The 27,093-nt window shown below is 40.0% G+C and overlaps 1 protein-coding gene across 3 annotated transcripts in view; it reads right to left on the reverse strand.

The window, feature by feature from the left end:
• The window catches only part of LOC144472121 (uncharacterized), a 67,082-nt gene that overhangs the window by 27,409 nt on the left and 12,580 nt on the right, over positions 1–27,093 (reverse strand). The window contains exons 1-4 of one of the 3 annotated variants that reach the window (XM_078184889.1): positions 21,403–22,649; positions 13,662–13,762; positions 13,243–13,540; positions 10,804–11,041 (exon numbers count right to left, since the gene is read on the reverse strand). In XM_078184889.1, coding sequence (XP_078041015.1) covers positions 10,804–11,041; positions 13,243–13,485 — 481 coding nt within the window. In that variant the 5' untranslated portion in view covers positions 13,486–13,540; positions 13,662–13,762; positions 21,403–22,649. Of the gene's footprint in view, positions 1–10,803; positions 11,042–13,242; positions 13,763–21,402; positions 22,650–27,093 lie in introns of those variants that run through there. The other 2 variants (XM_078184897.1, XM_078184880.1) reach the window with 2 other exon arrangements.

Genomic DNA, 27,093 nt, shown 5'->3' on the forward strand with positions numbered 1-27,093 from the left:
GGGGGGGGGGGGGCGACGACTGAAATTCATCTAAAAGGTAGAAAAGAGGCGGTACCAAAACGAAGTCACAGCAGTAAAATCGCCCGTGAGTTTCGACGAACAGGAAAAAATCCTACGGACCGAGATATGCTGTTTTCGTGATTTTCAAGCCGCGCACCGTACTGGCATACCGGGTCGCTCCGGACCCAAATTTGTTTTTGTTCTTATAGCTGGACCAAGGCCGCGAGCCGACGCGACTCCGGTCTCACGTGTATAAAAAAGTTTATGCTGGTAATGCCGTGTTATGCACGCATAATGATAGCAGAATCTGCCAGTTCGTGTTCGACCAGTGCCGCGATTGTTAAGTGCCGGTCGTAAACGGATCGACTTGCAAATTACGTTAGAGTTAAATAAATTTTGAAAACGCGAGATACGTTCGTTCTGTTCTATGAAATGCTTATAGTTTCAATTACCGACGATCGGCGAAATGTGAATCATTAATATATCACATAAATCACAGAACGATTTGATTTATTGTTGTAATAAATCAAACGATTTTAGTATCATGCATCGACATAGGTCGCCGGTTGATATTTGAGAAATATGGAAAATCGTGGAAGAATTTTTTTTGGTTGTCTCCGGTTATAAAAGTCTATAAATACACTTGCATACACTTAAACGATTCAGTATGCGAAGGATGTCGGTAATAAAAAGAGGTTGCAGAACGGAGGAATAAGATAGATTGGTGATCCACGAAGATACGGGGAGCCACGCGAAGGGTGAGTGGAAATTAAGACGACTCAGGTCCTATTTCCCACGGTTTATGGTTTAGGCTTCCTTAGAACAGAACGGATGTAGGTTATCACATTAATTTCATAGAGCGATTCACTGCAAAATTTTATTGTCGTGGTCTTTCCTTCAGTCAATTTACATAACGTCCGATAAGCAAACGATTGCAAATTGTTCACTCATGGTACTTACAAAATTGTTAGACTAAATTTAGTGTATCATAAAAATCGAATAAGTATACATGCTGAAGTGACTTTTAAGTGAAAATTGTCTTTGTCAATTGGAAAAAGCTGAAACCACACAAAAACTTCAGTCAATCGAAAATAATGCACAGTTATTAGTCTGTATTTAAAACTAGTTTACCAAAGAGATTAAAGGACATCTTTTGATTTCTAATAAAAATTATTTCCCACGTTCTATGTTTTCGGTGTAACCGCTACTCAACTTTTACAATAATCATCACAAAATTGGTTCAATAAATTTTACATATAATACATAATATCTTCGAATATTTCTGCTGACTTAAACTGTACCTACCCATTTCCGTCGCAGATGCATAAAACCCGTCGTCTACTGATAATGTATCCACGAAATGCATTCGCGTGGCTCAAAGAATCGAGCAAAAAGAGAACTGCTCGGGAATGTTAATTCCAAATGGGGACCCCGCGGGAGAGGGCATATAGATTAATTCGTCCGACAAGTAACACGAGAAAAACAAAGTACCGCGGGTCGATTTTCACGGGCCGAGCTACCCTTAGACGAGCGTTTTAATATTTATTTGTGACCGTGCGCGCAATTCTGGAACAGTAACTCAGAAAAGTCGTAAATGCCAGCCGACAAGGCCACGCAATCCCTGAAAAGCGGTGCACCGGCCGTGCCGCGGGACCGTGTCATGTGACCAGCGCAAGGTGGTGCACACCGTTTAGGGACCGGGGTGCGAAGGGTCCATAAAAGGGCAACTGATGAGATTTTCTAAGTGGAAAACCTATCAGCGTGAACGTCAATTTCTATCGCGTTAGTCGGAGAGAAGAAAGAAAAGCCGACCGGAGTCCCGAGGAAGATTTACGAACTTGGATTTTCGGAAGGCCGGTGCTAGAGAAGTCATCCGGGCTCGTAAAAATTTCGAGTGTCTCGTGGCACAGGATACAATCGCTTTCGGCTAAACCGCAACGAGGCCCCACCTCGATTATCGTTCCCGGAACGATCCTCGCCTAGGTGTAAACACTTGTAATCGACAGCTACCGGTACCTCGCACTACGGATCTCCGGACAAAAGGAAAATGGTACTTGGAAAATCGACGACTTGTGTGTACGAGTGTCGCCTATAGACGACGTCAGTTTGATACCACTTGACCATGAGCGCCGCGATGTTTTTATCTTTAGGCATACTGCATATCGATGGAATTTGTCTCATTCTCTGGTTGATTCGTATTTGTTTAAAACAAGTGAAATATTAGCATGTAATTTTGTTGGAGCAATCGGGCAAGAATCACGTTCCAGTCTCGTTCAAGCTGTCAGTGGCTGATATTATATTGTAATATTATAGTGTATTCCTATAATACGATGTAATAGTTGTTATGTAGCTCTTAAAAGAGTGTACATACAAGTCAATCACAAAGTGGCGTTGAAAAACGTTAATCCGAATATCGAAGAGTACTGACGAGCAATGAAAAATAGGAAACGTCTTTTTCAACGTTTCTTTAATTCTGTATGAATATATTATGCAAACTTAGACATCCGTATATTCAAGTAAAAATTGTAAAAACTAAAAACGTCAATATTTAAAAAATTTACTCGTTGATATTCGTATTATATTTCAATATATATACATTTATCTATTTTTATTTATATAATTACTACAAAAACATTTCAAACGTATAAGCCCAGTTTTGTAACATAAGACGTTCGAAAACCGTTTTTAGGACATTCGTGATTAGACGTCTTAAAGACGTCTTTGTGCTATCTGAGTGCTACCTATATTAATTTACAGTAACAATTAACTTGGTCGACACTACGATTTTTTGCCATTTACTTATTTGCAGAACCAATTTGCACCAACTCATTAACGCCGTCAACCGCTGCTAAAAATAATTAAAAGATGCACAACCAGCTGCATTCGAAGCTTTTTTACAACAAGATGCTGCTGTTTTTCACATGCACAGCCTCCTTGTGTGACGATGCTACTAATTTATTCTTACTATCATAGATAAAAGAACGTGATATAAGTTTAGATAATGCATACGTGCTGTTAATTTGAAAGTCATTTCTCTATGCAAGAGATAAATTAAAGAATTAGTCTACACACTGGCACGGAGACGTAGCGCGCCGCGCGACCCCTTCCTTTTTTTCCCCATAATCTAGAAACGGTTTTTCGTTTAATTACGCCGTTGATTTGCAATTCATATTCCCGGCAGCCTCCAGGAAATTTACGATCGGTGGCGTGGATGCAGGAGATCGATTATGCGTTTTCTCAGCGCAGTTAAAAATATATTTCGTTTCTTGACGCGCGCTCGAAGTCAGGCACCGTAACTTCCTTCGGGATTAACGAGTGCACATATAAATTCCAGCTAATTGTGCCACTCTACCGTGTACGATCGATAGAATTGCATAACTGCAGTTCGTACAACGAAGAAAACTCGCTCCCCGGAGGAAGCATTAAAAGGATGAAAGAGAGAGAAAGAAAAAGAGATAGAGAGAGAGAGGGAGTGAGTGAGCGAGTGAATGAGAGAGTGAATGAGAGAGAGAGGAAAAAAAGCACTAAATCTATCCAGTTATCGTGAACTGTTATCTGCGGCAAGTCGTGCATGTTATTTGAAGAATTAATATTTCTTGGCAGGCTACCGAGAAGATCGCGCGCGATCAAAATTAATCTTTACAACCAATCAAACGCCTGCCGCTCTCTAAAAACCATGCTCCGGCTTTATTATAAGATTTAAATCGCTTGGCTACCCATCGAGGTCTCTACGATACCTCAGACTCCCCCCGCCCCGACCCACGGCTGTTTCTCACTCGCGGTTCACACCGAATGTCTTTGCATGCATGCGCAAGCAACGCTAATTGCCTGCCGAAAAAATTATCTGCGTCATAAAACACCACTAAGAACAAACGTAAATTGAGCCTTCACGACTCGCATGGAAATGTTTACGGTTCGCGTAGAGTGACCGCCTTGATGCGGTTGTTTCACCCTGGAGAACCAACTCTAATCCCCGTGTTAAAGAAACCGTCGAAGATACGCGACGATGTTTCTTTCCGCGAGGACAGCCGCCGCCTATTCGTCTATGTTCTCTACGTAATCCGTTTCCATTGATTCTCCCCGATGTCGCAATCCATTTCTTCGTGCGCGAACTAAATTGCGCTTCGTTAAGTTAATTCAAAACTTTGTACTTGGACGTCAGTAAACGTAAGCGGAATATTCATTCGAATGCAAACAGTTCGACGGCGCTAAAAACACTTCAGTGTCTTTCATATTACAGCAATGAGTCTTATTCTTGTACACCTTCATGTCACGGCTCAATCCGTTACCGAGGTTCGATGTAGAAATTTTCCTTTGCTGTGATTGGCTGACGAATCATTACTGTGTCAGAATTCACCGCGGATTGGAGGCGTAATAGAATGGTGGGGATGTGCAAGACAGCTTAAGAAATTAGAAAAATGTCAGGCGTAAATCCTATCGCTGTATATCTTTTCCTCCGTAGCGTCACACAAGAGACCTATTATTGGATATTAACATTATCTCACAAATGGTACATTTTCCTACTATAAATTATACTTATGTTGCAACCATTTTATGCACATGTAATCACATGTGCATTTGAAGTCGTTATCAATTAATATGTAACTATATCAGAAAACTAATATTTTTTTTACTAAAAGTAATATTTTCTTTATCATAACGTCGTATGAAATACTGATACTTTTTAGTTTCTATTTATTACGTTCGATTAGATATTTCTTCAAGTATATAGTATTGCTTAGTCTTTTCTTATCACGATTAAATTTTTAATAATGTTACCATGTTCATGAAATGGGACAGAAAAAAATGTATATGTCTATAGTGAATGGGTAAAAAAAAGGTACGACATAACGAGTACCCATAACTTTTGTTGTTTATTATGTCATTAATTTTTAAGATATTTTTATCCAGGGATCTTTATTAATCCCTCCGAATTATTTTTATTGGAAGGCTCATTTTGTTGTAAAATACTAAAACGTGATATTAACTTGATGCAAAGATTTATGATGTAATTACAATGAGTAGGAAAACCGCACTAAGATTAATATCAAAGATTACTGTATTTTGTTACAATGTTCCGCTGGATGCAACCAATTGATGAATGGAGAAAAGTGCATATTTTAAACTAATTAACGAGAAAGCAGGCGAGCGTACGAGAAACTCATTGACGCTGCGCATACTTATGGCAAAACAACTTCTCTTTCAGCTGTTTCAAACTAGAATTAAATGGGTCGTTTCGTTTTTTCAGTCTTGTGCTATCGTGGCATTTCTCCCGCAGTCGCTACATCTGTATACATACATCCAGCAATAAGAAAGTACATCGTATATTCATTCACATCTCTATTGAGGTTCCTCGTCATTCCGTAGCAAGTGTACCACTTAATTATGTGCGTGAATAAAATAAATTATTTCAAACGGACAGATTCAACGAATTAGCGCATAAAAATCCACAAAACCCAACAATTGTACAAACATTTGTTACTATAGAATGTAGCAATACATTTTTATGTAATTTTTTTATATAACTAATTCTTATGCGGGTCAAAGACCAATAATCTAATTGCTATAACAATAAAAATTCTTCTACCCTGAATTCTAGTTCGATCAAGCCAACCACGCCGATTCAATTATAGAAGAGATGTGGTTTTCCATAAAAAAAAAAAAAACATTAAATATCTCGACTTTATTTATACATGTGTATAATGAAAAATCGGAAAGCAGCAGAACTAGTTTCTCGCCTTCCACAATTTCGAACTTACGGCTCGGTAAAACAGAAGTTTGATTACCAAAGAGGAGTACGTATCGTCAAAGGAATCAGTATCGTTTCATTAAACCACGATGAAAACCGGTTCAGCGATGCCTCTTCCACACTTCCGAGTAACGTCCGTTCGGGTTCGCGTCGAAACGTTATTTCATATGTAAATAAGCGGCGATTATTCAAAACCGAGCTTGGTGAAGTAGAAATTATACCTGCGGATAAGTTGTGGCGTCGCGTCAGTATTCGCGTCGCGGACGAGGATGGCTTGCGCTTATGATAATGCGCGCAGTTTCCAGCGAACGACACGTTTTTCGTGGGACGCTTTCGAGTAACACGCCTCTCGATCGCGCGTCGCGATTTTGTAGCGAGGCTGATACAGGAACCTTACGGTTCGCGCGGCGAGCTGAAAAAGTGGTCTGAAAAACTCCGACACGCGTTGCACTTTAAAATGATGCTCCGTCGGGTTGGCCAGAAACGAAACGCACCGATGCGGTGTTACGTTTTCGTTGTCCATGTAGCTGGTCGGGTCTAACAACAAGCGACGCGTTATTAAAAGCCTTTCGCTCAATGCCTCGAAATGTAAGCTCGTAAAGAGGAACTTTACAACCCCATATACCCGCCATAATCACCCCTCCGTTCACCGACGATTCCCTATGCCCCGTGTACTTCCGTCAGGATTCTCCGCGGTATCGCCGGCCACGCCACTTTTCCATTACCAACGATGATACGGAGATGCCCTCTCTCCGTGTTAATTCCATCGTCGCGGATCCGTGGAAATGCGACGGCTGTAAATCAATTAAAGAGTTTATGACTCTTTGCGCGAAAGGCTATCGTAAACCTCGGATCAGCTGTGTCCCATCAAAGGACCACGGAAGAAACGACAGAAGCCTCGAGGAATTATGTTATTACCAATTATTAGAGGAGTCGGAATCGCCGTGAATATTTTATTAGCATAATTCCCATGGGCTTCGACGAGAGCCGCCGCCGACGCTGCATTGGCCTACCGTAACCATTGCCGCCTCGGCCATCGTCGCAATTAGCGGCTTAACAACCGATGAAACGGTATTCTTTTCCATCTATGAGACCGTTCGTGAGCACTGGTAATTGTTCACAATGTATTCGCCTACCTCGGAACCGAGAAGAAATTAAATCTCTTCTAGTTTTATTAATCTTAAACGATTATAGGCAAATGTTGGCGGAAAATGTGTCAAATAATGACAATTTAACGAGATATTGAAATATTTTAGTAGGAACAAATAATATTTTGAAGAGTATGGGTATTCTGTTATTGGCATCAGTAGCGAGAAAGTGACGAACTCTAAATTATATACAATTTACATTATTCTTTGTTGTCTAACTTTTAATTTTAATTATTTTCATTTTTCCTTCCAGGATATTCTGGATATTTGTTACAAATACTTATTATTTCGAGAAGAGGAGATAAACTCAGCTACTGTGGCCATAATAGCTGAGATTTTAACGTATGTAAAAGTGATATTCAGTGCATTTGATTATGCTTTTTCAATATTCACATTGATTTGACACTACATAACAAGAGCGTGCATTTTCGTATCATCTTTCTTATTTTCACAGAAGTGAAAAGAGTGGAAAAGATTTACAACCATAAAATGATTCTGTTCTTAGTCTGGACTTAGTCTTTCAGTGACAACAAGAATCGTCGAACGATCGATAACAATTAAACCTAACTGCCATAGTTTCTGATTCGATGGAACCCTTTCCTAAAGCCTGAGCATGCAAGGTACTCGGACAAACGAGCGTGAACAGGACTTTACGAGCGACGAGAGAGATTCGTCATCGGTCCCTTCCAAATTCGCGGATGAACGAGCAACAATGAAAATACAACAATGAAAGGAGACAATCCAGTACGGCGATCGTAAAAATTTTTAGCATCGTTCGTACGACATCCCGGTGGGAAATCGTCAGGAAACTCGGCGCGAGAGAGAGAGAGAGAGAGAGAGAGAGCCCCCTGGCCAAATGAACCAGAGGGGGAGAAAGGGCCGGTATGTGTGCGTCGATTCAACTTTTAGTGGTTAGCCCGCGCGCACAGAACTTTAGCCTCCTTCGAACAGTTTACGTCCGTGAACAAACTATTTCATCCGAAAGCGAGCAAAATAACGATAACTTTTAAAAACGAGCCAGGTCATAAAAGCAAGAGAGCGAGCTCCTAGGTTTCGGCTTTGGTTATAAGTTCGTATTATATTAGCCGGGTTCGAATGACGCGCTGGCCAATGGGGACGCTCGTAAAACCAGGGTTAACATTCGGTCGGGTTGTCAAGTGAAAGAGTGGCTTGAATTTCGTTAGGATCACTGTGAACGACGTTATAAGTACATTCGCTCCGTTATACCGGGCGTTCCGAGGCTTTCGCTCAAATTAGAGCCACCGACTGAACCGAATCTGCGAATTGTCTTCCTGGGAATAGTCCGAAGCTTTCTAAACTTATCGCGGTATCGTATTTATCTCCTTATGCGCTTCATTTTCCTCGATATATCTCGAGAAGTTCACTGTACCACTTTATTTTAACCCTTCCACTCTGATTATCGCATAACAATATTTTTTAAGAAAATCAAAAATTCTCAGATTTGCAAAATGGTGTGGAAATAAGGTATTAAGTATTTGGACGTATAAATAAAACTATAAAATAGTTATTTTTATGAATTCCCATTTCGAGATTAAAAAGTTCTGAGGATCGTAATATTTTCGAGAATCCCGAAATGTTCGGGAACCGGAAACGACAAAAATTCACGTACTGGTCAGACAGTATCGAGTTGTCCCTGATCTTAAATTTTACCGTATTTCTGTCACTCTTGTTCCCACTTATTCCCTTGAATAAACCATTTGTCAACGATCCTATGACAGAAATTATTCGTAAGGTATATAGCCTTTACGTTGTTTGAAATCGTGAATCTCAAGCATTATAAGGCAGGGAATACCAAACATTGAATCCAAGAAGATCGAAGACAGCGGTTCGATTGTTTCCTCTAGAGAATGATGATCTTTCATTAACCGGACTTGATCAAATAACATTTTGTATGATAATTGCATAGAATGCGACGGTACGCAGGAGCACGCATGCATTTATGATAATCTACTGATTAAAACGAGTGAATGCTGGCCTTTGTCCTAGCGTTTGCGACAAGGGAGGTCTAGTTATCTGGCGATTATTATTTCATTCATAATGATTTCACTTTGGCGGATTGTCGATTGCCAGATTACACAATAAGCACATACAGATGGAAAGTGCAGACGACTGCGATGTTAAAATCGTTACGCGGATGAAAATATTTAAATGCCAAGATTTTTAGCATTTTCAAATGTTACACGAAATAAATGCAACGGAAGCAGTTAATGGTTTCGATTCAACAAAATTAATTAGCTTTGAAGACAAAAATTAATGTTGCAATAAATTTTAGTAATTGTAGCCAAAGGAAAGATTTGTTCTTATACGCTCTAATTAAAAAAAAAATATGAATCGAGCGAGATCGCAAATTTCATCCTGCATAAATAATCAACGAGTTAAGGCCAAAAGGGAATAAATGAACTCAAAAAAAACCCGGAATAGTTACTAAACCCGAGCAAAAATAGCTCGGCGTATTCAAATGGTGAATCCGAGATTCTATACAATTAAGACATCACGGCAAACCACTGCGAAAGAACTAACGAGCGGAGAAGAATAATTGGCAGCAATTTAATAAATGCACCCTCGGCTAAACCCGTGGTTTAGGAATAACGCATGAGATACTGGACTCAATATTCTCATCTCATGAAAAAGTAGAAATCTCGGTTCTTTCCCTATCAAAACAGATTTGCCTATAATTCTGATTCGAATCTTGGAATTGGCGTAAACGTATATGGGCAATTGACGCAATAGGTTTATATCCAATCAAAAAAACCGCACAGAGACCATTAAATTCACCACAAAATTACACCATTAAATTCATGTGCTACGCTTTCTATAAATGCAACGATTTAACAGACTGTCGTTTTGCATAAGTTGCAAGTTTCAAGCGTTTACGATAATAATGTGCGACGCACAATACTATAAAATAGTCAGAAAAATTTCAATGTGCACTGTAACATTTTTAACGTATTGAAGTCAAGAAATAAATCTCTGTAATTTTTTTCTAATCAGTACAGAATCTTTCCGTTCTTTTTGTAAATCTTCGCGGTGTGCTCCGAAGACATCCGAATGAAATCCAGCTCCCGTAGGTCTCGACATCTGTCGCGATCGTATTGTAAATCTTGAACAACAGTTCCGGCGCACACGTTGCTAGAGAATGATGATGTTTTTCACGGATGGGGTTGAGTTTCGTTCAAGGAGGAAGATGACTAGAAATCGGAGCAAGCAACAGGTAGGCGATCCTGGTTTTCAACGTGCGCATACAGACACATTACATGTATATTCATCAACAAGCAGGTGCACCGCGGTAAACGGGCGACGGGTATTATGCATATTAAACAGCCACGATTCAATGCTGCTCGCGCACCGCTAATAGAGGTCTTTAATTTTTATTGGCAAGTTATACGTTGTGATCCGGGAGAAGCCAATATTTAACGACGGATACCCCATCAAACCCCGAAGACGAAGATTACATAGGTAATAGGAGGAGACAATACCACGGACAGTTTGGACTATGTTTCACGGTGGACAAAATTTAAAATACCATGAATAATAAACTATTTTCAAACCTCTACAAAACACTGAAATCGTTAAAAATAGTCTCTGCTAATATTGGCAGAAATTTTAGAAAATTCTAAGTAACACTTACAATTATGATCACAATGTAAATTCGTAGTTAAAATTAATTTTACAACCTTTTGAAAAGGATAAGAGAAACATGAAAATTATTGTCATATTGCGACCTTTATGGAGGCCCAAGAATCTTCATGCTTGCCCTAAGAACCACAATCTAAAATTAGCAATCATTGCTACCCAAAGTTTTGAACATCCTTATACGTTTAAAAAGTGTCGAATGCAAAGTTGCAGAAGGAAAGAAAAAAAGAGAAGTGTAAAAGTGTCGCTCACCGAACTGGCACAGCGGTAAATGGCTGGATGATCCAGTGTGGGTATGCGAGGGGGGCACCTGTCTGGAAGTTGGAATGGTGACGACACCGCCCAGACCAGTGTGTACACCGTTGCCGCCGTGATTACTGATCGGCGAGTCGCCGCTGCTACTGTCGTAGCTACCTTCCAAACTTCTGGCCGGCTGAGGTACGGTGGATAGTCGATCACCCTCGATCTGGAACGGTGGTGGATCCACCTGCTAGGAAAAGATCAATTACGATCGCAAGTCCGGGCAAGATAAGAGGTTTCTGTGAAATTATCGCGGTTGTGCGGCGGCGCGCGCGCGCAGGAAACATACAGCGGTAATTTGCCCTGCATTACGGGCCCGTTAACTCGACGTTAAAAGTACCTCGACACAAAATAATCACAGCACGGTCGGGGTTCTTGCCAAGGTGATTACGGTATCGCCGATTTCAAATCAACGATTCGATGACGACGACCGGACATAGATCATTCATGCGTTCACCGTTTTCAGTCCCGCAACCGTTTAAAAAGATTGCGTTCATTAACGAGTCTGTAATACGACGTTTACCCCAGCAGCAGTTTACTTAACCCTTTTAGTGCCGAACGAAAACCGATGCCTATACGAAGATAACCATACGAATTTGAGGAATTTACTAGGGTTTCGGAAAAAGCCCATAAAAACTGCCCAAATAAACATTTTTTTCAATTGTATTATATAGAATTTGAACCATTTTAACGTTTGACAAAATTATCGACGATATATCGTCGTTCAGCACTAAAAGGGTTAATTAGAATACTCCCCCTTGCTATCGGTTACAAATCCCTTCGCGGGTTGCCAGTTGGACTGAAAAAATTATGAGACCTCACTGAACGTGAATGAAGTCATGTAACAGAGGTATACCATTACGTTTCCCTTATTCACCGCGCACTCATCGACCGTTTAGATCTTGTACGAAACGTATTTTAATTAATATTCGCATTTGCATTTCAACCCCTTACATTACGACTTTTTATACAGCTAGCCATTTTTCCACGAGTGTGCTCGTCGTAACACAAAATGTTATCATTTCTTAATGGACTCGTAAAAGACAGCTAACTGATCAAGAAGTATACATTCTCTGATATTCTTTATTAAATTATATATTTAAAAAGAAATATTTATGAAAGCGGTTTAATTAAAAAAACAGCGAAACAATTTCTGTTTTTGTTGTGTCTTGATTCTTGTTATTATCAAAATCTCGGGATGGTTTCTCACCGGTTTGACCCGTCACAGCGTAAGGGGTTAATAAATTTAGAATGTCTCGAAGTGGTTAGATCACAATGGGTGGAAACTACGTGACTCGGAAAATTGCGCGATTCCGATAGCACAGGGATTTAACGCAGTGATTTACTTTCGTCGGCCATGTGTTGCTTGTGCTGCGCGTGGCCGATTCACACGACTCAATTAATAGAATACAGTCGCCGACGGAATATGTAAATTATAACAGCTTGGTCATTGTTTGTAAAGAATGACTCAAGTATTCAGATTCGCGATACCTTGAACCATCCACCGTGGCTTCGTATTTCCTGCGTATGTATATCCTGGCTGTAGCATTAAGAAGATGGATTTCATTTAACCCTTTGCACTCTACACGCTGGTTCTACCGGCACGTTATAACCGCTGCAACTAGCTGTCCGGTGCGGTGAAAAACGATTACTTTAAGACGCTGCCCGACGATATCAGTTCATATCAGATTCTTTTATTACTCTCGCGGAACTCGCGTAATCAAGTTCAATAAAATAAAATGAAATTGTCGAGGGGTACATGCATCAAGTCGACCTGCTGCACATTGGAAGATTGTATCCACCGTTCTGTAACGTCGTTTGTAACTCGATACAGGGGATGTTAACCTTATGAAATTTGTTAAGTTGGCAGATATAACGCCAATGCTGCAACGCCACTTATCTTATCAAGGAATCATAAATCCATTCTAGAAAGTACACATTATGCATCATGAAGTGTAACTTATACTGATTAACGAAATAGGCACTGCGGAAATATAAATCATAAAATAATATCAGAAAAGAACATATATCGGAAATATTAACAATGCAGGCAGTGTATCTGGTTCAGGGCCCGCGACCCGTAAGAACATTCAGAACTTTCTCCCACTTTTCTAACCGCGAAGGAAGGAGAAAAGGAGTAAGAGCCGCTAAGAGCGACGCGACGCAACACTCCCCGCTCCTAGTCCATTTCCAATTCCTTTGCGTTGGGCCGTAATTAAACAAGAGGGAACAAATTCACAGCATCGAAAAAAATCGTACAGTTAAGGGTTAAAGAAAACCATCGTTCTTATCTTGCAATTGACAACGACTACAACCTCGCGGCAATCTCGCAACCGACGATTGTAACTAAGAACTATGAAAAGTACCCCTACGGAACAAGGAAGGACTGACCTCTTCAGCAGCCTTGACCTTGTTCTCGTCCTGAGCCAGGACTCTTCTCAGCATGGTCTGTCTCGCCATGACTCGTTGTCTGTCCGCAGTCAGCTTGCACTTTTCACAGTAGCAGGTGCGGTACTTGCAGTACCTCTTATGTCCCTTCACGGGGATGTGCAATCGGTGGTTACGACATCGTGCGCAACTCCGCTGTGCCCGCGAACTCGTTGTTGTCGTCGAGGACGAGGAAGTGTTCTCCATGCTTTACTGCCGGTGCTCCGCCAACCGATCGAATATCAGTCAGTTCCGTGTGTCACTATAGTCGAAAATTCGTTTTAGAAACCGCAAATGGCCCCGGTCTGGGGTCCTTTCATCGTCGCTGAGAACAATTCTTGGGTGGTGTTCGAGCGAGGGTCGCAGATCGTCTTTATTCTTACATTCTGTGCATACGGAAGCGTAGCATGTCACGTGCTGCCTCGTTTACACACATAAGCCCAGGCTTCAGTATCCTTCGTCCATTAGATTGAGATTTCTATTTCTGAAACAAAGTAACGCTGTTGTTAGAATGCCGTTCGATTCGTTCCGTTAACAAGAGGGACATAAAATGCGCTGGTCTCCTTGTATGCATCGCGAGATTACGGATACCTCGCTGCACTGTAAACATTAGGTCATTCGACGCGACATTTCTTATCGCATTGGAAGAATAGGATCGCCTGTATTTTGTTTAGGCTATAATTTTCGTCTTGCTCTTGTGTCAATATACAAAATTATATACGACAATACCGTTGTAATCGATCGAATTATCTGTGAGAAAAGGAACCTATAGTTTGTTTCTTTGCACTCGATTGGTGGCCTTTTAGAATCATTAAAAGTTGTTATACCACGTTTTAAAATAACTATGATAGTATTAAATTTGTTTATATTTCAAGCACGGTTAAAAATGTAAATTTTTTATATTTAATTCTATATAAATAAGATGCAGTAGATTATTCGAGATGGAAATATTGTTGCTCAGAAAATGTCTTCAATTTAGAATTGAAGTAGTTTCGAGTGCAAATAGTTAAACGATATTTTCTAATTAAAAGACTCAAAAATCAAACGTTGACAAGCTTGAACACTTTATGAACAATTAATGTGCTCAGATACAACGTTATGCACTTAACCACAATTTGATTCTGTTACGGTTTGATCGACACAGTTAGTATGCAATTCTTTTCTAGCCACGATACGGTGCTAATTGTCGACGTAAATGAACGGTAAATGACGCAATTACGTCGGTTAAAATGCGGCCGGGTTCAAACAGTGCTTTCACGTTGAAAACGGGGTATGATCATTTAATCAGTGTAATCAGTTTCAATCCATGCCGAGATATCTGTACGTGAAATTCATTTATCAAACTGCCGGGCGCGTCGCCGTACTGCATTAGGCTTGTAGCAGAGCCATTCAATTAGTGACCTACGGGACCACATCCGGTTATGATCTTATCGACTGCATAGTGAAACGAGACGATAAATACCATTAACAGATACTCTCAGATTGATAAAACGGATTAATCAAAAGCAATTAGCCGACTGTTCAAACTATTTTACGCATAAAGTTGTTCACTTCAACGCGTCCAGTCGGATTGAAGTCTTAATTACTGAAAGAAACGCCTAACGAATCGTTATTCTAAGATATTCGTCGAAAAAACTAGTATTCCTGGAACTGTTCAACTTAGTAACCTACAAATCCATCAAAGTATGAAGCGTTAATTTTATTTTAGTTAAAACTGTGCCAATAAAGATAACACTACGATGTAATATGTAAACTGTGGACCTCTGTACAACTTTCAGTTTTCACAGTTCATTTTACGACAATTTAAATGACAGAAAAATTGTTTCAATGACTAAAAAGTTACTTTGAATAAGATTAGAAGCAAAATATTCTTTATTCTTGTAATGTATACATTTCCACATGCGATGAGTACACAAAAATCCGCATGTCTAGTATTAACCTTAGTTTTTGTTCGATCGTGTCAATTTTGCGAACCAATTCATTATGTTAATAAGTGCTTGCAGGTTTTGACAAATGTACATGCACATTTCAGTCGTCATGGTAATATTGCTTATTTGTCGGTAATATTTTTATAACGAGTCCATTTATGTAGAAAAATATATAATTTCCACATCTAATGTCTCAAGTAATTACCCTGGTAAATGTGAGATAAATCCGCAGTGTTAAAAACATGAACAATGACGAACGGAAAGATAACGTAACTAATATTTCTTGACAGTGAAATTGAATACGCTGAATAAATTTATATCATTTGCTGAGAACAATGAAGACTATAATGTTATAGAAATAATAAAGCTACATATTCTTCTCAGTGAATTTTTTAATGATATATTAAAAATTATGAAGCAAACTGACAGAATCTTGAATATAATTTTTGTACTTTCCATGAGAACGATCCTTTTTTTAATACATTATATGTCTGAAAAATCTACGGAGCTATATCCAATCCTATATCAGTTGTATTTTATATAAATGTCGAGATATTGTTGAATAATGAAATGGTTCGTAGCAGTGAATAATTCAAACAATTCCGCCTACATGTGTTGACAAGATTCATTATGTTGACTCTATTTTTGGATCACTGGTAACAATATTTAATAATACGAAACATCACCAAATAGGTTGCGGTCATTTACATTGTCAAAATAAAGGATAAAATGAATTCATTCACGAAATAATAGACAGAATGCCACAATCCATAAGACAAATAAATTGAAAGGAAGGAGCAGTGGAATAAAGGATTGTTCTCTTAAATAAAAAACGTACGGTCATCTCGTTCGTGCCCATAAGCCGGTACCAGATGAGCGGTTTGCGGCGATTCGCCGCCGCAACAATTTGCCGTCGGAAAAACATCCTACTATAGAATTCTGTCATCACGTTTCAACAATACAATGATCTATATCAAGTAGTATATACGAGGCGGCAATTCGACGGCAAATTCGCAAACTGCTATGCGATCTTCATATATATATTATTGCTAAGAATGTATTCTTTATTCAAATTCTTATTTAAAGTTTACATAAGTGCAAAGTATGCAAGCTATTCTATATTAAAATTTTCAAATATTATCTAAGACTTATCACATCATTACTACTCTATTTTCCTTTTATACTTCCAATACATAGTTGACAACTGGATCCCGAACCGATCGCGTGCGACGCTAGTGAATTATGGAGCGTTATTTGAAACCACTCAAGTCACTTACGTACCCCATTCATGCGTAGAGTTCGAGACCCGTGCCCAACCTCTAAACTTTCGGGGCCCGAAACACTCGGGAATCTCAAGATCTCAAGTGAAATATATCGGAATCCCGCCCGAATTTCTCCAACCCATAACGATTCCATAACATGCCTGGTTTCGAAACAAGTAATATATTTCATTAACATTTTGACTACCGCCTCATTCATGTGTGGATGTCAAAATTAATATCTCCGTTTTGATAATTAATATGTAAATCAGTCTATTACATGTTCCTAATTTTATTAGAATCCACAAAAAATAAGAATGTTGAAAATATAATTAAAGCCATACAACTTGCCTCTTTGATTCGAATTTTCTTAAATATAATTCTCTATCCAATTTTATAGGTGACAATCAAAGTGTTAACGACATCCGAATATGTTCATAAGAATAATTCAACCCTAAATCATGGCCTACATTGTATCATGCAAAAGAAAAGTTGATAATGTATGTCTGACGAAGAATATTAGTTGACGAATGCAGCATGCAATTTTTCTCGTACATACCCTACTAGATGCCATTGTGTCTTCGCAGCGGAAACAGTGTCAACGGAGTCTTATTCTTACACAAATTTACAACAGTTAAAAATCGAACGTTTCGAGAGCCGGGTCGGTGTCTTTGGAAAAAGATCGCCGACAAATTTATTCAGGAGGCACAGGTACCGAGCGATGAAAAAAAAGAATGCAGAAGCAGGGAGGCACAGACCCACATCTTGCATAATGAAAACCAGTTAGCGGACCTTAAGGCAGCTTAATGGAAACAGGAGACAGTAATTTAGGTAAATTCGGTAGGAAATTAAATTAGTGTTAACGTTGTCCGACTGGACAAAGTATTATTAAATATGGAATAGACCGTGGCTCGGCGCGGCAAACGGAATCAGGGACTGCAATCTCAGATCTCCTAGATACAAAATCGGGAACCGTCCAACGAAACTCTTCGTTCCTCGATGCGAAGGTGGATAAAAGAGTACCTCACGATCTAAGCTCTAATTTTCTGTGGATGCAGAATATAATGCTAGATGATTGTACGTGTTCGCTAGTTTTGCTTCGTGGACGTATTAATAGTTAATTTCATGTACGTTTTTAAATTTATGTGCACTACGATTATTATCATACTCGGGATACGAACTGTATGCATACGCAACGATACAAACAGTCGAGAAAAATCGAATGGAACAATGTACAATAATGGGACTTATTCCTGTACGCTTTTCTTGCTCTCTAAGCTGGTGCGCACATCTCCACCATTTTACTGCGCATTCAATTCGCAGAGGATCCTGTGTCAGCAATGAACTGTCAACCAATTAAAGTAAAGAAAATTTCTATATCGACCCTTGCAAACGCTATCAAACTGCAACCTAGGATTAATAGTACTAAATAAATTTCTAAACTGAAATAAAACTTTTATGCGAATCTAATCTTTATTTTTACTAGAAAATAATAATTTCACACAATAAACAAATTACACTTTATCAACTTCTATGCATATTATATAAGCAAGATATGTGGAAGACTTTGGTATGTGGTTTCGCTAATAAATGTTAGTAAAGCTTTTATGCGGTACGTCGACAATGGAAATTTATTCAACTGTGACCTCTTGTGTATGAATAATCTTCATTGTAAAAATTGTTGTCGCTGATGAAATCATGTTTCAGAACGTCAGTGTATAATATCTTATCGCACATTGGACAAAGTAACAAAACGCATGGCTTGCTGGTCAGATGTTGCGCGATGTATGAATCAATAACGAACATGTATATTGTACGCGTAAAAGTCAAAGTATACGTAATTACACATATAACATCGAATAAATAATAATTAGGTATTCCGCTATATTTTCCTAGAAGAAGATCGCGAATTGTTATGAACAAGCTTCTAAAGACTTGCATAAACGTATTGCAATTAGCCTGTCAAATCGAACCTTATAATTATTATCTTCATCGCTGGAATTATTCATACCTTCGACAATATGGTAATCAAATCTTCATTTATATTTATACTATTGGTTCTTTCTTGCTGTTGCTACGCGTTTCTTCTTCGAGCAAATACTAGGTTTACGTAGATTTCTGTGGTCAGAAATGGAAATGGCTACTATACCGTGAATTTATGTAATTTATGTTAATTTTAATTTATGTAAGAGTGAACGTTTGGAAGTTGAAAAAACGTCATGAAGAACTATGAAATGGAGTTATAGTCCGACTGCACTGCGACTTTCGTGCATTTATGACAATAATGAAAAAATTGAGTATAAATTAAAAGACAGAAATTGTTACACTATTTCTATAATTTCTATTTCTTACCATTTGCTTAGAAAATAAAAATCTAGTTCTTCCATTTAAACTAGGTACACTTCTCTTGGAACACTAAAAATTACATCACAATTACAAAATTTGGAAAGCAATCAAAAAGAGCAAGAAATCAATTGATCGTACCAATAAAAAACATGAAAGAATAAAATAAAAGTGTGTGAAATATTAAAAATGAAAAGGAAAGCGGTGGAGCCAGCCGAGGAACGGCTTCCGGTAGCGCCGGAAGCTATAGTCGGCCCTCCTATAACACGGTTGATTCGTTCAGTGATAGCTTACGCAGTGCGCGTACGTGTATCAGTCTATAATACTCGAAGGGTTAACTTTGTCAGAACATGACGTTACGGAGAATTATAGTTATCATCGTACCGCGTTTTCAGAATTCCGCATTTTAAAAGGATTGGCTGTAGTTTACAAGGTATCATTTTAGTCTTCTTCGCTTCAAAGTCCCACGGTTCTCTGCCGATTGCGCGAGAAGTCGTCGACCGACGCGACTTCATCGGTCGGTTCGCGTTTTCATGGTGGTTCCTCGCTGTCGGACGCGGTCTCTTCATTTCGATACAAATGAAGCGTAATGCGCTCGCCAAGATCAAAGGCGCCGCGCCACATTTTAGCCGGCGGGAGAAACAGCGACCTTTCTCACGGTCGACCAGCATCCGAAGAATGTATCTTCGTCAACGCGACAATGTAACTGTAGTGCCATACTAATCGCGAAACGGGGAAACTTCCTCGGAAGTCGCGGGAGTACGCGCGTCGTTATCTCGCGGCCAGCGACACGGTGCACCAAGGATGATCGCCGAAGAGCAACCTCATCTAATTGCACGCAAAACCGGCGAGACACGCTCTTCTTATCGACTCCGCCTCCTCCCCCACCTCTTCCTCCCGTCCACACCACCACCCTCTTTCTCTCCCCCCTCGGTCCACCACTTCTCCCCCTCTATCCTATCTTGTTCTTTCTTTCTGCAATATCAGACCGTATCGAACAATTTCGAGCGAAACGTGAGTCGAAGGCCTTCCCGGGCCGCGTTTCATCTTTTTTTCGGCGGCGAGTCTTCACCGTGAAGATCAAACTCTTTATTGGAGATCGTGTTCGCCGACAAGAAATAACGTTGCACGATCGTCGATGATCGGTTCGGCGAGTTCTCGTGTTTCGACGACACGACCGTGGTCAATCGCGGTTTTCCTTTTGTTGCACGCTTTCATCACCGTTGAATCCGCAGGTTTAGGCGACGGGAAACTGACACGACGGGCGTCCACGATCCGCCATGACGGATCTTTTGGTGCACGCGCGAGATTGCCCTACGGTTTTTCCATCGGACCCTTTCAAACGCAGAAGGCAACGATGGGAATCGAGATGCACAATCGAAACTATTTGTTTCTCGTTTTGGAAACCAGTGATGAACTGAAACTACGTTGGTGGTAGAAAATGTTTTTTTCTAAGGACTTTCAGTTGGTTAGAAAGATCAAATGGTATGTTGAAGATGAAATATTAAACGATTGTGAGTATAGACACATTGAAGAAATCGTCTGCAGTGATCACGCGAGAGTATCGTGTTAAAATCACTTTAAATGTGATGTTAAGATTTAAGGCTTAATGATAAGAAAAAGTGCCAGTGTCAACGCTACCAACTAAGTAAGAAGTATGTACATTGAAAATGTACTACAAAGGTATAATAAACTTCCCGTTTCAAGTCACTAAACTGAGAACATTCAAGAAACTCCGCGTCATATTAAAAAGTTCTCACGTGAACTAAATAAAAGCCGGAATGTTAGTAACGTTTGAAATATTTCTAGTTTAAATTACATCAATTTCTGATCGCATGCACGTTGAAAATGAATTACGCTTTAGAGTTAAAGGATAACTATAGTTATCGGCGTGCCAGCCACCGATTGCCGGGCACGATAAACCACGCTTCTCCATTGGCTCCGCAATATTGCTACAATGTAAAAAGTTGTTACGACGTCGCCGCAGTTCATAGACGGTTCATTTTCATAGCTCGAGTCGTATTCGACGACCGTGAACGGAGCAATAAAAAATGGCGTACACCTCTCAGCCGAAGTAATATGCGCGTGTTCGTAATCAAGAGCGTTTTCGTGGTGGAACATTCGAATCGTGACAAAGATGTCGAAATCTAATCGCGTGCTGAATATGTATATGTATGGAACTGCACGAGTGTTTTCTTGCGTGGACAGGACTGCATATTCATGGCAATCGTTAAAAAGCGGTATTCGCGTAAACGTTATCGTTAGATAAGAGAACGTCGTATCATAACGTTCGAAACATTTTCTATTACAGTCACGAACAAAACGCATACAATTCTAGATCCATGGACGAATTCGAAAAAAACGAACTCGCTTTGAAAAATAATCGCTCGAACGATCGATTAGACGAACAAAAGATGGCGTCCGGCGGTTTCTGTCATATTTTTCAGCGATCGTAAGATAAAGCAACGCGAGAAACAAAAATGTATTTGCCGGTCGATCAATTACGCATTTTAACCCGATAATCGTTCCGAGACAAGAGCATGCGACAGACGCTGCACAATAACCGTTCCGTAAAAAATGCAGTAGCTTTTTACCTGGTGTTAGGTGAGCAAGACGTTCTTTCTTATCAGCGCTGTTGTGCTTAGCAGAGTTCATTCCAGCGATCAGTGAACTCACGTACAACCGTTAATCACGGTATATCATGCCACAATTTTCGCGAGAGAACACCACCAATTACACTATATATCGAAGTTTTCCATGTCCATCAGATCGCGGGGGTTTCTTCGAAAAATTATCGCGTTATGCGCGCCTTGCTACCGGATGCGGCAACACTACTTTATACCACGCGACGTGTTCCAACCTCGTGTCGTATTTGCGCGCGAGCAGTACCACGCGCGCGCAAACAATTCAACGAGTTTGCGTTTCCCGCTGTCCTTTTTCCTCACGTGCACACATCGCGATTAACACACTCGAAACGTAACGGTTACCGTACCACCAGCTATCTTCCGGTTATTCGTCGTTAATTGTTTGTTCGTCCGTTCATTCGCCGGTTCATGTAGCGCGGCGACTGATACTTCCTCTGTCCACTAGGCTCAGTTGCTATTATCGACGAGCACGAAGCAACAACGGTTCGAGAAGTGTACTTCTAAGTAGTTGCGAGAGAGGAAGAGAAAGAGAAAGATTACGCATGCAGTTCCGCAGAAAAAGCACAACAACGAGACCGCGGTTGAGGGCCGCGCGGCGCGCACTTTTCGCACACGCGCACTTCAATTGTCTCCTAGCCCCGCGCGACTTGGCAGTGTCCCGCGTGTCACTCCGACCCCCTCCTGCTCTTTGATTTCCCTCTCTTATACCGCGGCACAATATTCCTCTCCATCGGAATACATCAACGCACGTTGAATCTCGTTTCGTTGCTGTTGCATTAGGACTTCCGTCGGTTCACGCTAGATCGCGCGAAACTTGCCTCGCCGAGAAAACTTAGCGGAACCAGCTCGGTTCGTGCGCGAAAGTCTTCAGCCCTGAAGAGAAACCTCACCGTTTTATCTTGATCGGGCGTCGTCGTAGTAGTAGTAGTAGTAGTAGTAATCGTCGTCGTCGTCGTCGTCGTCGTTGTTGTTCAAGACTATAAGCTTCTTCGCGCGAAAACTTAACGAGAAGAACGTTGCGGGATCATGGCGTGGAGACTCTCCGCTATCACAACGCCATCGAACGCGGCGGTGGCGCGAACATGCGGCGGATTCTATTATAGGTTTATAGGAGAATCTAGACGGTGAAATTCTGGAAAAGTCGCGACACCGACGGTTCGTTCGACGCGCGCTGGCATGCGGTCCGTAACTCACTAAGAGTGCTGGTAGCAGCGGCACACCGACGAGATGCATGGTGGCCTGCGGGTACTGGCTGGGAGGGGGCACGTCCCTGGCGCGGGGAGGAGACACGTCGAGCAGTCAGGAGGGCGAGGGGTTTTTCGCCGAAGAGTGGTGGTTGGACGAGTGTGGAGGTGGCACGCGGGTTTAGACGGACGTCGAGGTTTTACGATTGAATCCATCCGACCGCCGTGTAGAAATTACCTACGTGGACGATGCACCGACACCGACGTCGACGTTGTCATTGAGAACCTTGCCCGCGCGAACTGTCGCGCATTTGAGCGCGCCATTTATCGGTGGCCGTGATGCCGATGATCGCTTGAATCATCGCTCTCCGCCACGGATCTATCCGAACCAATACGTCTGCTAACAGGAAACTCACGGCAATCGTGTATTTGGTAAGAAATTTGTTTCCTTAACCCGCTTCTACCGCCTTAACCTTAATCGATTCCTTCCCTGATTCGACTATTACACTGTGACCACCCAAGAGGACTGCTAGAGAACAATTACAAAACAAAAGGTTGAAATATATTTTCAAATTCTACGTTCAAGTAAGGACAGATAAAGATAACTTTCAGGTAGGAGAGAAAAATTTGCTTATATCAGATTGTTGTTAAGATTATTTCAATTTACACTTCAATTATATTCCAAATATGTTTCTTATTTGAAATATCTACATATACGAACATGAGTGAGGTGTAATGTTATTCCGTTAGAAGATCTTTTATACAAATATTTTTAGAAAATATAAAGAAGTACAACCATACTTTCGAAACTGTATATTGAAGAGGAAAGCAAATATGTGTGTGTTTGTAGCAGGATGTCCCAGTTTTATCAGCACCTTTATTAAGTAAAAGTAAGAAAAAATATATAATTGTAGATTTGGATAAAGACTAATTATCATTTTATGATTTAAAAGTCAAATCGTATACTGAGCTGAGCTGAACAACGTGTAACTTGTTTCTGACGAATCTATATCGATCAATGGATCCATTGCGATACAAATGGTGTCAGTGATTACGCTTTTATGATGTTAGTATTATCTAGATTTCTTGATGCATGTGGACGATATTAGCTGTTACTGGAGGAAACGTAAAATTAGCCAAGTGCACAACCGGAAACGTTACGTACGTTTATGCACGACAAAAACGGGCGCAATTATGTCAGCAATTCGAATCCGCAGCTTCGTGAAACTATTCAGTTATACGAACTGATGAGAATGTCTTTTGTTAATGCGACACTCTACTAGGTTTCGAAATTAGTATTACAAAATGCCAGGAAAATATTGAAATTTAGAATGATATCTGATTTAATAAAGATCTATTGATTTTTTTCTACACCCGATTAGAAATTGTGTAAACGATTTTTTTATAATAAACACTGATTGTAAAAGCAATTTTTAATTCCGTGTTGGACTGGAAGTCATACGTAAGAGCACACTGCTAAATTAGACGTGCATCGAATTTCTTTATGTATGTAGGATGCAGTTAAACTAGAAGCCGTGAATACTTCAATAATTCAATTTGCGCATTCTTGAATGACTATGCCGCAGTTGCAAAGTGGAGAACGTAGCCATAGGAGTGTAAGTGCGAATGCCTGTGCAAACAGCGTTCAAGTCGTAAAACGAATCTCGCCACGCAAAAAGGACTTGATATATACACACGAGGCTTATATTTAATATTTTCCTTTCCTTGATTTTACATAAACAGTCCCTTGCACCCATACCCTAGCGTTCTCACTTTATAGATAACCGAAGCGCCGTTGGTAACCATTCGATGAAAAATAAAATATTTTACACATCTCCCTCTCTCTCTCTTCCTCTCACTCTCTCTCTCGGTTTATGGAGCTGTGGCTCGAAGTTTTTATGCCAACGGCGAGATAAATATCGTTACAAGTTTCTGCACAAAATCGTTCTGCTTATCCTAAAACCTGCATAATTAATATATTTATGCGGTCGTTACGTAGGTTGTCCCTTTTCAGTCGACGATTTATAGTTTTCGAGTCACTATAAAAGCTCATTTATTGGGACTCCGTTTATTCAACCTGATTTTGTCACAGAAACCCGGTCTATTGAACGCAGTCGGGCAGTTCCTTTTGCACCTGCGGATTCCGACGTATTCCTTATATGCATAGTACGGTTCACCTGAAGCCCGCTGAACAACTCAAGAATATTTTTGAGACGTTAGAAGTTATGAACTTTTGTGTCTTAACTACTGTAAATGTATACTTTTCATGTTGCATATCGATGCTAATATTAAAACGAATTTAGCAATGTTAATAACCTCTATCAGCAAAATTTTGCAACAGATACCTGGTTGTGTATTTTTCAACGCATATGAAATGACCGACAATGAATCGCATAAATTGTAAACAGTAAATGAAATGAATTTATTCTTCGGATTCATATGTCCTCGATGCGTTCAGCTAGAAAAATCTTATCAATATTAAATTAATTTTCTAAATTACTGTCAAATTTCTTTTGAATCATTTTTTAGTATCATTGATGGTTTCTATCATTGGTTTAGTATCATTGATATCAAGCGCCTTAAAAATTCCGTACAAAGGTAAAATTGGATTCTTTCGATGCCAGAAAAGTGTCAATTGGACCCTGTTCGACTCCAATTACATACCTAGACCGTCTCCGGAACGATGCCGCGACTGAAATAAGTAGTAAAGATTCTAGTAGTTCCCAGGAATAACGGGTATAACTCAGGGAATATTAAACGCAGAAGTAATAGGCCCATTAAAACGTGGACCACCGTGCGACGCCGTCCGACGCGAGAAGAATTAAGCAATTTACATCGATATTGAATATGATTTTTCCGTGGTCGGCCGAGAAGAGGTTGGAAGCGTCAACACACTTACTTTCCCGTAAAGGAACGACGCCGGTTGCTCGCTTACGTATAATTGAGGCAAGCCGGAAAGTATACTGCGCCGTTGACGAGGGAAAACACCGAGTTGCGGGGGAGGCTGTTGAGTTTAGGAGTGCCAGGGGTGGAAGGACGATCGTAAAACGTCCTGGGAGTAGATTCATCGTCCGATAGTCAGCGACAGATACGTGTGCACACGCGATATCCTGGAGGTACTTTACTTGCGGTTGAATTTACTGATTGAACCACGACAACTGTCGTCGTTGCGGTGGAAACGGATTTTACGCGTTCCGGAGATGCCGGGCAACGCCGGTCGACCCCTGCGCGGGGCAGCTGGACTGAATTGTTTCGAGGTAGCTCGTAAATCTACCCGAATTGATCAGCCTCGAAACAGGTGACTAGAAATCGATCATTTTTACGATTCGCAGCTTCGTTTTATTTATCCATCGATTATACAGACAGGTAGCTTCACGGTCGAATCTCAATTTTCAACAAAATTAACAATTTTGTGTTTTTCAATTTTTAGATTGGCAGCATGATGCTAAATAGAGTCAATAATATTTGGGAGAATGGAGGATGGACTAAATTTGAAAAAAAGTACCTCTTCTTTAAAATATGGTAGAATATTAGTGATTTGGTATGTATATTTGGCAACGAAACAGTCTAAAGATTAATACTAAACGAACCATAGCCATCAAAATGACCGGTTTTATATTTTTTATTAACGTCACTTTATTTATTAATTCAAGTATTGAGTACCAATCATAAAACTTTTCATAAAACAAAGGTAATTCAATTAATGTGCATATTACAATAGAATGTATTTCAAAATGCTTATTAAGTATAGAGAGCGAATCTCAAAAATGACAGATTACGTAAATATGATATAATTAAATGTTGTGCATATAAAGACTTTCTTCACGTATGGGTGAATTATGTGGCAGGTTTGCGTTTTTATAGTCGAATCACTGAAAGTTAAATAGCGTTCCGTTTCCATCGTTCCGTTTACCGGCGTTTCGTTTCTGTCTTTCCCCTCTTACTTGCACATAATTATCCCCTCCTTTCCCGTTCGGATAAGATTGAAGCGCGATTCCTCGAGCGTTGTCTTACCCCGTCGAACAGTGGGCATAATAATGCAACTCTAAAGAGGCAGACATATTGCGATGGTAAGACTGGTATACTGTAACAGGAGATATTTTTACTCGTTGCAATTAAAACGTGTTACAAAATACATAGGCGTACACTTTTGTTTATGGAAATTGTTTTACGACATAACGATCGATAAATTCGTTGTATTCCCATTTTAAAGAATAGAATGTTTTCTCTTCTGAGATAATAAAAAAACAATTTAGTTACAATCATACAATTTTTAAAATAATAATTCTCGAAACAAAGTATCGAGGTACATTAGAATAAACTTTAAATGAAAATAATAATTGATAACGTTCACGCGTTTAATGAAGGTGGTTATACAAAATTGAAAACAATTTAGAAAATTATGTATTTGCAACTGGTTTCTACAATTAATAAATTCGAATTTTACGATCCGAAA

Source organism: Augochlora pura, chromosome 1 (assembly GCF_028453695.1).
Source record: "Augochlora pura isolate Apur16 chromosome 1, APUR_v2.2.1, whole genome shotgun sequence".
NCBI classification, from domain to species: domain Eukaryota; kingdom Metazoa; phylum Arthropoda; class Insecta; order Hymenoptera; family Halictidae; genus Augochlora; species Augochlora pura.